The 15,854-nt window shown below is 37.8% G+C and overlaps 1 protein-coding gene across 1 annotated transcript; it reads right to left on the bottom strand.

Annotated features, from left to right (window-relative positions):
* Window positions 1–2,188: 2,188 nt before the first annotated feature.
* Window positions 2,189–13,390, bottom strand: AREG (amphiregulin). The gene is made up of 6 exons (XM_045858083.1): window positions 13,126–13,390; window positions 11,691–11,939; window positions 8,931–9,117; window positions 7,477–7,632; window positions 5,372–5,483; window positions 2,189–2,442 (listed from the first exon to the last, which is right to left on the bottom strand). Exons 1-5 carry the CDS (start codon window positions 13,184–13,186, stop codon window positions 5,390–5,392), a joined length of 747 nt encoding a protein of 248 aa, XP_045714039.1. The 5' UTR covers window positions 13,187–13,390; the 3' UTR covers window positions 2,189–2,442; window positions 5,372–5,389.
* Window positions 13,391–15,854: the final 2,464 nt, after the last annotated feature.

Below are 15,854 nucleotides of genomic sequence, written 5' to 3'. Positions count from 1 at the left end.
ACACTTCTCCAAAGAGGACATACAGAGGCCAACAGATGTATGAAAAGATGTTCAATGTCACTAACCATCAGAGAAATATCAATTAAATCCACAATGAGCTATCACCTCACACCTGTTGGGATGGCTATTACCACTAAATTAGAAAACAACAAATGTTGGCAGGGATGTGGAGAAAAGGAAATCCCTCACTCTGACTGGTGTGGCTCAGGTGGTTGGGCATCATTCCACAAAGTAAAAGTCACCGGTTTGATCCCCGGTCAGGACACCTACCTGGGTTGCAGACCCAGTAGCCAGTTGGGCCCATGCAAGAGGCAAACAATCAACGTTTCTCTCACACATCAATGTTTCTCTCCCTCTCTTTCTTCCTCCCTTCCCCTCTAAAAATAAAATATTTAAAAAGAAAAGGAGAATTCTTGTGCACTCTTGGTGGGTTTATAGATCAGAGCAGCCACAGGTAAAAACAGTATGGAATTTCCTTTAAAAAATTAAAAATGAAACTACATTATGACACAGAAATTTTACTTCTGAAAATATATCCAAAGAAACCTAAAACACTGATTTCATTTTATTTATTTAAAGTTGAGTCTTTTTTTAAAGATTTTATTTTTAAATAGAGGGTAAGGAAAGGAGAAGGAGAGGGATAGAAACATTAATGTGTGGTTGCCTCTCATGTGTACCCCCACTGGGGACCTGGCATGCAACCCAGGCATGTGACTTAGACCGGGAATCAAACCAACAACCCTCCGATTCACAGGCCTGCCTGCGCTCAATCCACTGAGTTATGCCAGGCAGAGCTGAAACACTGATTTTAAAGAATACACATACACTCCTAAGTTCATTGCAGCATTATTTACAACAGCCAAAATTTGGAAGTAGCCCAAGTGCTCATCAGTGAGTGGATACCAAAGTGGTGGTACATTTACACAATGAAACACTACATGGTAGCAAAAAAAAGAGAAGGAAATCTTTCCTTTTGCAACAAAATGGATAGGCTTGGAGAGTATTATGCTAAGTGAATTAAGCCAGTCAGAGAAATACAAATACAATTTCATTTACCATAGTTTTCAGGCTATAGGATGTACCTTTTTACCACATTTTTTGCTTCAAAATTTTTTTCCATATTTTCCTCCTCTAAAACCTAGGTGCGTCTTATGGTCCAAAAAATACGGACCATATGTGGAATCTAATGAACGAAATAGACCAAAAAAATAGAAACAAACTCATAGATGCAGAAAACTGACAAATGTAAGGGGATGGGGTATTGGGGGGCTGGTTTAAAAAGGTGAAGTATTAAGCAAAAAAAACCCTGTCTATTTAAATCAGAAGTTCTAGAAGGTGGGTGCCTGGATGTGTAGTCATTTAAAACACAAGTGACAAAGCACAGGTGATTCTGGGGAACAATTGGTTAGATTGCTCATATGATCAGTGGGCAAGAATGTGGTGAATAATATGCTACAGACAGGTGAAAGTGTTGATGTGACAGGTACCTTTCATTCATGAAATTCTATAACTGCCGGAATTATGTTTACTATTGATTAATTTCCTCAAGATACTCTTTGCATATTTTAAAGGTTGTTTTGCATGTAGATGCCCAACCAGGAACCAGGCTGTGAGTCATTAGACACCATTAATGTTCTTGAAAGACCACCCACCACAAATACACATGTATTTACTTGGAATGTAAGAAAATAATAGCAAGGGGGAGGGAAGGGAGATGTGGCTTTTAGATGCTTTACATATTTATGTCATGATATCAGGGAGAGAAGTCTCAAATCTAAATACTTTCTGGTTCTCTTGAATTGTCACATTTGCAATACTCAAATCTATTCTTCTTTTTTTTTTTTATGGTGATCATGATGAACAGTGGAATTTCTTTCTTTTATAATGTGTGTGTCTACCATAACAGAGAGGCAGCACTGCATGCTATAATTACCAGAACTTGGAATGAATTTTACATGGAATTAAAAAGGTCGATTTGAGATATTAGTATTTGTGGGAAAACTAAGTGAATCTGATTTATAATTTTCCCATTAAGAGTGCTTCCTAGGAAAAGAGATAAATTTTGAAAATTAACATAAAACACTTAAAAATGGGGGTGGGAAGGAACTTCTTTTAAAGTGATCAGCTAAGTGTTGAGAGAGAAAAACCTAGAGTCTTGCATTCTCAAAACTCATATTCAAACGCTCCGTCTGTTTGATTAAAAAAAGTTTAATGAGCTGTAAAATAAATACACTTCCATTAAATAATAAATAAATTATTTACAACGTGAAAAAAATATTCTCTCCATGCATCTTTATGTACAGAAATAAGACTTAGCATAAAAGCTGACAATTGAAAGTTTAAAACCATTAGAACAAGAAAGTTGTTTCCTTCTGACCCACTGGAAGGTGGAGCCAGCTCATCACCCATGGTTGGGACTTGACAGTGATGTTGATCTGATTCCTGTTCAAACACAAAATCAAGTGTTAGAAAGAAGCTTGATTGCAACATAGCTTTAAGAAAATGTCAAAGGATCAGAATTTCTGTCCAATTTCTTTTTCCAAGGTGTCTTATGAAAAATACTACAAGGCTTTCAGGGACAAATGATCCCTTTGACGGGAATCCCTCTTTCACAACTCCTTTGGTAGCACTCCTGCCTTACTTAGGTAGGAGACTGCATACGCTTAAACATGTCTCATAAAAATAGGAAAAGAAAAGCAACAACAGCCACGATAAATGGTTTCCCTAACCAAATCTATGCAGTGGACATAATTAAAAACAAAAATTAAGTAGCTCAGTGCATTTATGTTATACAGTTAATTTAAGATAATTAGTACTGAGGGCATAATAATAGTAGCTACCAGTTAATAGGCAGCCACTATGTGCCAGCACAGCATATTCCTTTCCCTAAAATCATCTGCAACCTACTTGGGAAGAGGTAGAAGAGGGTAAAGTGGGGATAAATGGTGATGGAAGGAGACGTGACTTGTGGTGGTGAATACACAATACAATATTCATATTATGTATTATAGAATTGTATACCTGAAATCTATATAATTCAATTAACCAATGTTACCCCAATAAATTTAATAAAAGTAAAAAACTTAAATTAAAAAAATCTCAATTGCACTAAGTAACCAAACCTCTACCCTTATTCATTTGGTGGCCTTAGCTTCAGGACATTAAGCCCATACATTAATAAGTGTACCAAGTATAGCATTGGCATGGATAATTACCCATTTCATGAATTATTGAGCTAGTTCTGTAATAGGCTCACAACATAATACCTGCCTGCACTTAACCAATGCTAGAGGTTCCCCAAGCATCTCGAATGTTAATTAAAAATGGAAATACTGATTTAGTCAATTTAGGATTTGGTTTAGGAAGATGCGTATTTAATAAGCATCTCAAGGAATTCTTAAACTCATTGAAGAAAGAAAATCAATGCTCAAGGATATGATACCTTTTCCTGAATGAGGAAATAACAGTTCCCTCCTCTGACTGTGTGTCCTTGAGCCTATCTTCCTCTAGAAGTTTGCTTCATTAGCTGTTCACTTTGTTATCAGTCAAATATCCCTGTTCATACCTTCTTACCTTCTTCTTACCAACATGTTCAACTCTCCCTGTTTACAAAAATAAACTACAATAATACACTCTAACCAAGCTTTTAGAAATTTGCACCACCTTCTCCCTTCCCACTCCCTTTCTTTAAAAGGATATTCAACCTGATATCTCCACTTCACATTTGTAATGCAAATACTGACTTTGGGGCCACATCATGTGAACTGAACCTATCATTTCAACCTAATCTTCCCTATCACCCATTCGAGCTGGCTATTTGTCACAAGTTTCTAAAATAACCTAGTCCCTTTCATAGTGTTAATCTTCCTCTCATTTCTAATTGCCCCTCCCAATCTCACTAGTCTCACTTCCAACGCCACCCCATATTTCCATATTTTGCTGCTCTCTCAATGCTTCCTACTTGATTCCTTTTACATTTTGTTAGAAATTCCTTATATACCATTGATTCCTTTATTTTTTTCTTAAAATTTTAATAGTTTTTAAATAATTTTATTTATTTATTAATAAAGAAGGAAAGGGAAGGAGAAAGAGAGGGAGAGAAATATCAGTGTGTGGTTGCCCCTCACATGTCCCCAACTGGGGACCTGGCCCAACCCAACTGGGTTGCAACCCAGGCATGTTCCCTGACTGGGAATCGAAGCAGCGACCCTTTGGTTTTCAGGCCCACACTCAATCCACTGAGCTACATCAGCCACAGATAGCTAATAGTTTATTTTTATTGTATTTTTTCTATTACCATTTATCCCCCTTACACTCTCTTCTACCACTACCTACCCCTCCCCCCAGTCTCTACATTGTTGTTCGTGTCCATTAACTCTTTTTCTTTTTTGCTTGGTCCCTCCACCCCCAACTCCTTCAGAGCTGTCAGTCCACTATCTATGAATCTGTCTTTATTTTGCTTGTTGGTTCAGTTTGTTCCTTAAATAACACATGAGTGAAATCACATAGCATTTGTCTTTCTCTCACTGGCTTGTTTCACTTAGCATAATGTTCTCCAGGCCCATCCATGCTGTTACAAAGGGTAAAATTTTCTTCTTTTTTGTGGCCAAGTAATATTCCATTGCGTAAATGTATCATATTATATTTTAATCATATAAATATATATCATATTTTTATTAATTGATAAAATTATTAATTGACTGGTTAATAAAATTCTATAGGCTTCAGGTATACAGTTCTATTATACATTATCCATATATTGCATTGTGTGCCCACCACTCAAAGTCAAGTCTTCTGTTACCCTTAACTACCCCTTCACCTCCCTTTCCTCTGCTAACTACCATACTGTCATCTGCATCTATGTTTTTATTTATTTTTTCTTGTTTATCATTTATTGCTTTCTGTTTTATATCCCACATATGAGTGAAATCATATCGTTCTCGACTTTTTCTTAGTTTGCTTAGCATGCTATTTTCAAGACACAAAGAAGATGTGGTACAGTGGAATACTACTCAGCCATAACTAAAGATGAAATACTGCCCTTGTGATAACCATTGGTTCCTTCCTTATGACACATATTTTCTTTCACCTAGTATTCTGGTTCCTTACCCTACTGTGTATCTCCTAAACACTAAGTTGTTTTGGAACAGGATCTGTGACTCCCAAATCTTTATATCCCATACAATATTAAGGACTGAGTCCTTTTTTAATACTGAACTTTATCTCATGCTCAAATAATAACACTGTAATGTAGCCAATGTTCACAGTATACCCCGAATTAAGAATGTTTGCTTTCCTTATTTTTTGTAATAAATGCTACATTTTCCAAAAGTATAGTATATGATGTAAACATATCTTTTAAAACACAAACCTGTAATATTATCTTCATTTATGCTATGGCATGTGCATTTCCATTTTCTTGTCGAAGTTTCTTTTGTTCTTCAGCTTCTCCTTCATATTTCCTGAAGTTTCGTTTTCGAAGGCTTCAGAAAACAAAATATTCTACTGTCATCAAAGTTTTATTTATCCATACATTAATTGGTGTTTTCATGAGTACAGATTTCCTTTTTGTGATTCCTTATAAACCATTACACAACATGCTCTATACCAAACCAAAACCTAAACCAAACTATAAAATTCTACCAATGTTACTTTTAATGGGATGTTTATGATGACTTTATGTAAACATATTTCCAGAGTACTGATATTTAAATAAATGTGCCTTGAGATACAACTCTTCAGAAAGCATGGAACACATCAATATGAGTTATTTTCAAATTTTAGCACTGTTGCCATGCACAGATGGAGGAAGAAGATAGTGTAGTTTTACCACAGAAAGACTTTATGCTTGAACAAACTAATTTAAATGATTAGCATTTATTTATACAGGCTTACAAAACAAGTTAGGTTTTATTTATTTCTAAATATAATAAATCCTTCATTCTATTTATTGGTACTTTCTATTAAAAAACTCAATGGTTTAAAATTGAATTCTATTTTTAGTAGATTTAATTCAATGATTAAATGTTATTATTGAGATCATGAGATCTTTTGTTGTGGTGTTTGAGAAAAATTCACTTCAATTATACAAAAAATCCCTAGCAATTGTGGCTTAGGATAGTGTTTGTTATGTATTTCAAATATAAGGAGGATATGGGAGAAAAGTCCCTGTTTAGTTTTAAGAGTGCCAGCATGATAAAGTTTTTCCATGTTTTGCCAAAGGATTATTAAATATTTCAACTTGAATAATTGCAGGCTTAAATAATTACTTCAAAACGTCTTCTTTAAATGGCAACTTTTTTTCTTCTACCCCTCCATATAAATAATAATGGTTTGTCTGAAGATATCTTTTCTAAACACATCTGCATATCTAGCATGAGGTACTAACAGATCAAAATCATTTGTAGGGTGTGCAAAACAAATTTAAACCACGCATCAAACTTTACGTGCATCATAAAACAATTTTATGTACCATTTTATTGTTATCTGATCTGCATTTAGAATAATAGTAAACAATGGCAGAAGATATGCCCTTATTTCCTGAATGGCAAGAGTGGTTGATCATGTACACAGTCCAGTTGTTAAAGTAGTTTACCAAGACCTAAAATTAGAATAATGAGTTTATTGCTTTTCCCAAGCTCTAGTAGCACATGAGTCATTATAGAGCCATTCACACCCTCCCCCAGCTTCCTTAACTCACTGACTTCTTTTTGACAGACAATGCCATTTTGACATACCCACCAGTGTCTACAAGCTGAAACAGTCTCATTCTAACACTCATTGGTCATGAAGTGAAGTATGTGATCTGTTTTTGTGAGCACAGGGAACATATTGTAGAAGTGAAACAGTAATAGAATTGTCCCTGCTACCTACGCCAGACCATGATACCCTATGGAGGAAATATTGTTGCTGTTGTTTTTTAATAATTGAGTTTCCATATTGCATTTGACAATAACAAAATAGGCATAAGCTTTGAGTAAATAAGTACCATACTATGAAATTCCTAATTCAGAATTTTGCATTCTAATAAAAGCAGAAGATATATTTTTCCTTGGCTCCTGTTTTGAAACTCTGTGTTATTTTCAGTACCAAAGCAGTATCTTTGACAATCTACTATGAACTAGACCTCAGTTAGATTCTGGAAGGCTCACTTAAGCTTAAGATATTCATAGTAGATTTCAACCCTCTGAGATTTGAAAGTAGCTATGTGTAGAAATATGACATGGAAACATCCATTTTTAAGTTAAAAATATTTCTAGATTTTGTGAAAAAGGGCTTTACATATTAAGTTTCAATCGTGGTCAAAGTAAACATAAATGTGAACCATGTTCTGTGAATGAAGTATAAAGATATGACCAAAGATCACGTGCCACCAAAAGAATAATTTATTTAAAATATGATAGTGCAGTGTGATAAAATACTGAAATTAACCTGGCACTCTTTTTATGAGAAATTGTTAAGTTATGCCATACTTACTGGATTGTAACAGCAACAGCAATAATTGTGCAGCACATGACTGAGACAAAGGTAGCTATGGCCACTAATGTAATTTTTGATAAATCACCGTCAACAATGCTGTGAGTCTTCATGGACTTTTCCCCACACCGTTCACCAGAGTAATCTGCATGACATCTGTAAACAACCCACATTCCAAATTACAGCAACTTAAAATTTTCTATATATTTTAGGCTTACTTTCCAAGCCATAGTCATTTAATTCTAATATGAAAAAATTAAGTCATGCTTTATATGAGAGGGGACCTCTGCCCAAGAAAAGGAGTTTATTTGTAAAAAAATTGTGTGTTTATTCTTACATGTTTAAACTCCAGTCACCCTCAAAGTACTCTCCATTTGATGCAATATACTTGAGATTTTTTTTCCATTGTTCTAAATGGTTTTTAAATTCATCAATTTTGATGCTTTTTAGTGCTTCTGCTGTTTTTTGTTTCACCTTTTCCACATGGGCAAGACGTTTCCCTTTGAGGACTTTTTTCATCCAGGGAAACAAAATGAAAAGTTGCACAGGGTGAGAATAGGTGAATAGGGAGGGTATGGTATGGGGTCATGCTGTTTTTGATCAAAAACTGCTGAACATTCAGTGCAGCGTGGGCAGGTGCACTTTTAAATCACCCATCATGAAATGGGCAAAAACACTAAAAGAGTTTTCAAAACAAAACTGAAGCTGAATGCAGCCTCTCACAATAACACCAGTTGGTACACTGATATAGATGGGTTCCTAGGACACTCACCTAGCAACAGAAGCTAGGGGCTGTACGACAAGGGGCCTGCTTTTTAAAAAATAATTCTGGGTTTTGGGGGATCCCTCTCATATTTGTACCTCAAAATCATGAGATAGAATGCATTCAAGCTAAGGATCTATTTGGATAAGATAAAGTTGAGGTTAGTTTTGGGTGTGACTCTAGGAAGACAGACCTTTTCATTCTCTATGCTTCTTTTATAACCAACTGAGGAGTTTAGTGACTTGTTAGGCAGCTAACACATCCACTATCATTTCATGTGCTAGCAGCTTTTGGGGGAAGGATGATAGAACAATATTATGTGAAAATTATTTTTAAGACCTTTTCTTAAAAAACAGTTTGTAAAACATATGTTGTAAAATGATGGTTTATACCAGTGGTTAGCTAACTACAATCCATAGGTCAAATATGGACATCTGTCAGGTTTTTTATAGTGTGCAAGCCAAAAAATGGCTTTTTTAATTTTTAAGTGTTTACATTTTAATTATGTTATATAAGTACATACCTAATCTTGACCCAGGAAGTCTAAAATACTTACTATCTGGTTGGTCCCTGAAAAAATGTTTGTAGACCCTTGGTTTACACATGAAAAAAAATAAGTGGTTTTCTGCTGCTAGGAGTTTCAGGTGTGGTGTTAGAAATACAGAATTCCACATAAGTTAGAAAAACTTACTTGCATGTTACTGATTTTATGTCCTCTCTATATACGCATTTTCCATGAATGCAGAAGTTTTTAAATTGTGAACGACATGGATTTTTCTTTCTGTCTCTTTTTTTTCCTCCTTTTTTCTTTCTTTTTGGTTTATTTGTGGTGTTTTCACTTTCGGTTTTGTTTTCCTCGGGCTTAATTACCTGTTCAACTAAAAAAAAAGATTTATTAACAACAATCTCTTCATCTTTAATATCATTTTGGAGACATAAGAGAAAGAAATCCTAGCAGTTGAGAGCTCATAGGAAGACAACTATATTTGTCTCATTATTTAACACAATTCACACACAATAATCGGACAAAAAAAATACCTGTATTGTGTGACCCTTATAAATCTGAACCTCTTTGTTATCTTATTAGCTTAGAAACACACTTTGAATTTATTGTATCAGTATAATTATTATTGTTAATATGAGTTACCTAAGAAGATCCATGAAATACTTAAAACAGTTCTCAGACTTCTAGTACATACCAAATTCTTGGTAATGAGTATTAACTAAATTGAGGCCAAGTCATGGTGGACTGTACTGTTACCCAGCGGATACAGATGAGGAAGGACACTGCGGTCGAGTGAAGACAGGTAATTTGCCCTGGAACATGCTGCTGAAGGAATCAGTGCTGGGACACTGAAGCCTGTTATTGCCTACATTATGCTTTCTCTTGGAAAAGTCAATGCCTTTGATTACAGTGGCAGATGGGTATATTTGTGGATGTCAGTCCAGTGCTCACTATCATAATTGGAAATTAGTGTGCATTACCTGCGGGTAGAAAAAGCTGAAACTTACATATTAGGGTTCATCAATTTTCTCCAACTCTCAGATTACAATGAATTATAATTAATCAATACCTTCCAGGGATTCATTTCTGTGGTCAATGTATTTGAAAAATATCGAGTCCAGATATATTTGTACTTAATGCTTCAGAGATTCAACTTTTCATATCCACAGAAATATTTGTTCAATGTTATAGTTATGCATAGTATAGTTCAGCCACATGCTAAATATAGGAAGAAGGAGCTTCCATGTTAGAACTGTGCATTTTGATATATTAATCCCTGAACAGGTTTATCTGAGCAAGCATTTAGCAAACAGAGGTCAATGAGAAGATGCAAATGTCATAATGTCATAATCCCATTAGTCATAGTGGTCCTGCAGTACCCATTAAATAGAAGACATGAGAAACAAAGGGCAGGGTCACAAAGATTAAGAAAATAATAAATATTATAAATATATTAGGTTATTATATCAACATTAACAATAGTCAAATTAGGAGCAATCTTTAGTAGGTAGCTATGCAATTTTTATACTGAAACAGTCTTCTGATGATAAAAAAGTATCACAAGTTAGAATAAGTCCTCTAATAGATACATTTTTAAATAGCTATTACTGTATTTTATCAAACATTAAAAATTTTAGACAGAGACAAATAAATAGTCACTATGTTGAAGTGCTAAAATAGGCATTAACCCCTTCCTTGGATTCAACACCCTTTTAAAGGAGTTCAACCAACATTTTCACTCTATTACAAAATTCACTGCAAATTTTAATCGCTAGCCATTTTCACCACTAACAATTTATTTGGCCTTTTGAAATGTTAATGACTTGAAATATCTTTAAAAGAACAGTGTAGGATCTTAGTGGTTTAATATTAATCCTCCAACAAAAATTATAAATGGACCCCTTCATACAAGAACATGCGAGTTCCAAAGCAAGGGAGTAAAGCAGAATGCTCGCCAAATCTTTTCCCACCTGTCAGTTAAGCGAGTCATTGTTCCAATGGTTATCACCTGCCCTTCCTCACCAGTTCTGGGAACCAGAGAGAAGGAGAGAAGTCAAGGAAGCTAAGGTCAGGAGAGAAAAGTCCTGCCTCCATAACTAATGATACTGGGATATTTAGATCTGATTTACCAATGACCTCATCTGCTCTCATTTTAAGCAAATGTTCTTTTTTTTATTTTTTTAATCATTGTTCATATACAGTTTTCTCCTTTTGTTAAAAAGGAGAAAACTTAAAAATCATATAACAGCAAAACACAAGAAAACCATGAGTCTTGTTTACTCATGGTTTTCTATTATTGAGCTGACAAATGGGATTTGGAGTTAAATTGTGATTTTAGCAATATAAAATCCATGTACATCTGTAATATTTCCAGAAGATCTTATTATCATTACCAGTTTCTCAACACCTACTACCTAAGCCCAATTGCTCCTTTCCCATTCCTTCCTCCGCTCCCTTACTTGTATTAGAATGAAGTGGTTTAGAGAAGAGTGGCAGTGGGAGTGGATGCAGAAGCTGAGATATAGAGTAGATAGGACTGGCTGGTGATCCCTTTCTCTCATAATGGAAGTCATGCAGCACACTGGGAAAGAGCATAGTATATGGAGTCACACAGATTGGAGATCTCATTCTGGCTTGTCTGCTTGCTGGCTGTGGAACTTTGGACAGGACACTGAACTTGAATGAGCACACCTCTAAAATGATATTTCCTCTTTCAAAGAGTTGTGGAAATTAGACTTAGCAAACATAATACAGAGGTCCCGACATATAGGATGTGCCCACATGCAGCTCCTTCCATCTCAGTTTGTAGCTTACTCAGCAGTAGATACAACAGGCATACATACCAGAAAGCCACCGGAAGATCCAGGAGTGGCTTTTCTTTTTAATTCATTTGCTCATACAAATACATATCATGAAGAAGATATTTTGGCCTTATCTTCTACTCACCTCTGACTAAATCATCTATGATATAGCCAGATATTTGTGACTCGAAATCATACTCTTCTGCATAGTCGTAGTTGATCCCTGAAGACAGTTCGCTCTCCAAAGGCATCTCACTCACAGGGGAGATCTCACTTCCTGAGGACATCTCACTTCTTGAGGTCACCTCAAATCCATCAGAACTGTGGTCTCCAGAAAACGGTTTCCCTTTCCCAGAGTAGGGGTCACTACCCTCTGATCCAGCGACATAATGAACTATGGGAGAAAGAACAAGGGAAGAAAAGGTAAGCAGAGTTTCTTTCTCACCCGTCAGCTGTGTGCAGGAGAAATGTTTATCTTCTGATATCAAAGCAGGTATTGCACATGTGCCATTGTGACTGACTCACTTATGAAAGCAACTTCAGTTTGCCAACAAGCGAACTCAGCTGTTTCAATCACCGAGCTTCTTTCATCAAGTTTTCTTCTCCCCAGATAGTCTACATTAATTTCCACATCAGAAAATACTGCCAAATAGGCAAATTAATCTAATATACATAATTACTTAATAGGCATTGTCTAAATATCCCCATCTCTTCACATATGAAATGCATTTGTGTTGCTGGAAGGCCACCAGTCCCATTATGTCTAGAACCATAGACAGCAGGTTCTAGATATAAATACCAGATATCCTCAACACGTGTTCCCATTTTACAAAGACTATGTACATAAATGTAAAAAGTAATATAAACGGTAGTTGATAATGTTTCTTACTATCATTTTTCATTACTATTGCTCTTAATTGAGAAAAAAAACTGGGTACTAGGTAAGGTTAGGGGTCCGGAGTATCAAGCCCCTGCTTTACTCTTTAGATCTCAATAAAACAGTGAAGCTTTTAAACTCCAGCCTGGGACGAGGCGAGGTCAGGGGTCCGGAGTATCAAGCCCCTGCTTTACTCTTTAGATCTCAATAAAACAGTGAAGCTTTTAAACTCCAGCCTGGGACGAGGCGAGGTCCTCTAGGAAGGTAACCGCGGATCACCAGGCAGAGGAGAATTTAGGTAGGCGGCGGCATTCCAGCGTGCAGGACTTAAGGACTCTAAGATCTGCGGAAATCACTTCCCCTCTCTGGACCCCGGTTCCTCTATCTGTGAAACGAAGGGTTTCGATCACTGGATCTCTAAGATCTCCTCCGGACGAACTGAAGTGCAAGGTTCTCCCGCGCCACCCTCTTCCTGGCCTGGAACGTCTGGACACCCGCCCACTTTTCTCCTCCTCCCAGGCACTAACCCTAGAACCTCAGGGAGGTAGTTACCGTGAGCACCTCCCGCAGAACAGAGTCGAGGACCCCAAAGGGATAGTTTTTTTCTTTTGTTTTGTTCTGAGAAGCTGCCGCAAAACTTAGGGCGACCGCTTTTGCCGGCGGAGGGGGAAGCGCCGGCAGGTCGGAGCCGGGGTGTTCTCACCTGAGCCGAGGATCAAGAGCGACAGCACCGCCGGCGACGGCGGCAGCCGCGGGGCTCTCATTGGTCCCTCGGCGCAGCGGCGTCGCGGTCTCTGGGGCAACCGGGACTGGAGCTGCGGGCCCGAGGGGAGGTGTTGGAACACCCGGTGGACTGGAGCTTGCGAGCTAGCGCGGCGCGCGCCCGCCCAGCCGGGCTCGGGCGCTGCCTGCAGCGCCGGGAACTCGCCGAGGGTTCTCTAGGCTCTGGCTCCGGTGCAGGCACAGGGTGTGCGAACAAACTGGAGGCGCGGCGCTCACCTGCCGTTTTATAGCGCGGGTGGGGACCAAGGCATCACTGTGACGTCACGGCTGCCGTGGGTGGAGGCAGCCGCCGCCCTGGAAGAGGTTACTACCCGAAAACCACACACGGATGTCGGATACCCCGCCTACCTCGAGCGTAGAGAGAGCCAGAGTCTCTGGGAGGAAAGGGAAATTAAACCCCTAGCTGCAATCTGGGAAAAATAAAACCACCAGATGTGTATCTGAGGGCGGGAGTGGAATTTTGAGGGGACCTAGTATCTGACAAATAGTCCCAATTTTTCAAATTCTCTGGAAAACCTCCATATGGTTGCTTTTAATAGTACAACAGAGGGAGATTAATTGGAACAGTTCCATAGTAAGGTGTAAAAGTACTTTAAGACCAAGAGTGACTTAATGATAGACCGACGTGTTTAACAAGGATAAATGAAAATCATTAAGTGACCAGAGAGTGCGCACCTCCTCAGGAGGAGCTGCTTCACATATGATTGATGGGCTTGTATCTCAACCAAGGGCTCTTGCCCACTCACTATTATGAAGTAGACAGAGTTTCAAACCACCTTCCTTCCCACTGCTTTAGGTGGCCCAGGGCCCTCATCAAAACCAACATCTAGTAACCATTTACTTTCGCCAAACTATACATTTAAAATATTAAACCATCTCCTCAATAACCTTGCTGGATAAGTAGCATCTTCACTATTTTGCAAGGAGGACAAATGGCAACTTTACAAAACAGGGATTTGACACAGTTGGTCATGGCTGAAGTCAGATAAATTTAAATATGAGGTCATCTGACTCTAGAACATCTTTCTACTCTGATAAAAGTGTATAGACTAAACCGATCTTTGAAAAGAGAGTTTCTGGAAAGAACAATACTTAGCATAAAGGAATAATCTTTCCTGGTAGCATCCTGGTATCTGGATGAAGGGTGGTGCCCCAGACTGTGCCCTTCGTTTTTTGTTTTATCCTCACCCAAGGGCATGTTTTCATTGTTTTTTAGAGAGAGAGAGGAGAAGGGAGAGAGAAACATTGATTAATTGATGCCCCCAGACCAGGATAGGGGTCTCATTGCAGCACCCAACCAAGGATGAATGGGCAACCTAGGTATGCGCCTTGACTAGGAATCGAACCCTCAGCCTTTCATTTATGGGATGACCCTCCAGCCACTGAACACCATAGTCCAGGGCAAAACTGCACCTTTCAAAGTCCAAGATAAAAGAGGCAGCTTTAAAGGCCCATTTAGAACATAGTAGGGCATTAATCATGAGAAGTAGATACCATGAAAAGGAGAAAGCTGCTTAATTTGACTAACCTTGACGTAGAAACAACCCCAGAACTGGATTTTCTTGCCTTAAGGGAGGGTAAAAAAGCACTGATCTACATGTTTCCTTGTCCTGCAGATACATGTCTTCCCTGATGGTTCCAGTAAAGCAGCCTTTATAGCAATGTGGGTCACAGTGCATGAGTCCTAATTCTGAGAAACCTTTTAAAAGTTACTTTTTAATGGCGTATCATAATATCATATTGAGTAGGCTAAATAATACCATATATTTAGTAGGATGAAATGAACAGTCATAACTCATGCCTACTCTCCTATTTAACATTTGTTGACAGCATATTTTGTGAAAAATTTAAATGTGGGGGGTGAGGGTTAGTAAAGAGGGAGATTAAATGATGATCTGATCTGCCCCCTGTCATCCAGGAGTCCAGTGTGGTGTGGGGCAGTTAGAAAACTCATCCCGTTATATCAGATAAGGATTGGGAGTGCAATGGAAAATAAGGATGAGGTTCGATTGTGCCCATATGTATTATGAAAAGCTCTGTAGAAAAATGGAGAGGCCACTCAGTGGTCTTCCCAGCTGAAAATTTAAATGGAAAGTATACCTGATGACAAGGTGCGACCAAGAATGACCAACCAATAAGACTGGGAAGAAAGCACTGCCCATTCGAGAGTACAGCAGGGGCCTGCATTGTCATCTTTTTTTGGCTGATGAGGTAATTGTCATTCAGAGAGATTCAGAGCTGGCCCACAGATTTCAAAAGATGGTGGAGATTTTGTTTAGAGGTCAGAAAGTTTTGCACTTTCTGCTATCAAAGCTTTTCATTTTATTTTAATCCTGTTATTCCCCTTGCTTATGCTTTCTTCTATGGAGGTAAAAGCAAGTTGTGCATATCTGTCATGGAAATTTTTTACTTTAAAGTGAAAGTGACCTCTTTTGGTTGCAAATTGCTTTGTCTTTTTCTGATTGGGAGTTTAGAGGGCGATAATTTGCCCTGGTGTGAAAAATAGCATAGCATCATAGGGTCATGCAATGCCTAGTGCTTAGTATGAACTTTAGATTCAAACCAGTGGGATTTTCATATATAAATTCCACCACATGTCAAGTTACTTAATACTCAAAAGACTTGGGTTCCTCATCTGAAATAGGAATA

This window comes from Phyllostomus hastatus, unplaced genomic scaffold (genome assembly GCF_019186645.2).
Source record: "Phyllostomus hastatus isolate PE091 unplaced genomic scaffold, TTU_PhHast_1.1 phas_scaffold_1674, whole genome shotgun sequence".
NCBI lineage: Eukaryota > Metazoa > Chordata > Mammalia > Chiroptera > Phyllostomidae > Phyllostomus > Phyllostomus hastatus.
This window is presented reverse-complemented; position numbering and strand designations above follow the sequence as displayed.

Bases quoted from the DNA above. Each gene is read 5' to 3' on its own strand.
- AREG (XM_045858083.1), bottom strand. From the start codon at position 13,186: ATGAGAGCCCCGCGGCTGCCGCCGTCGCCGGCGGTGCTGTCGCTCTTG. The intron at 9,118-11,690 runs GTGAGTAGAAGA...CTTTTTTTTTAG, and splicing joins CATAGATGATTTAGTCAGAG to TTGAACAGGTAATTAAGCCC. The intron at 5,484-7,476 runs GTAAGTATGGCA...TGTTTTCTGAAG, and splicing joins GCTGTTGCTGTTACAATCCA to CCTTCGAAAACGAAACTTCA.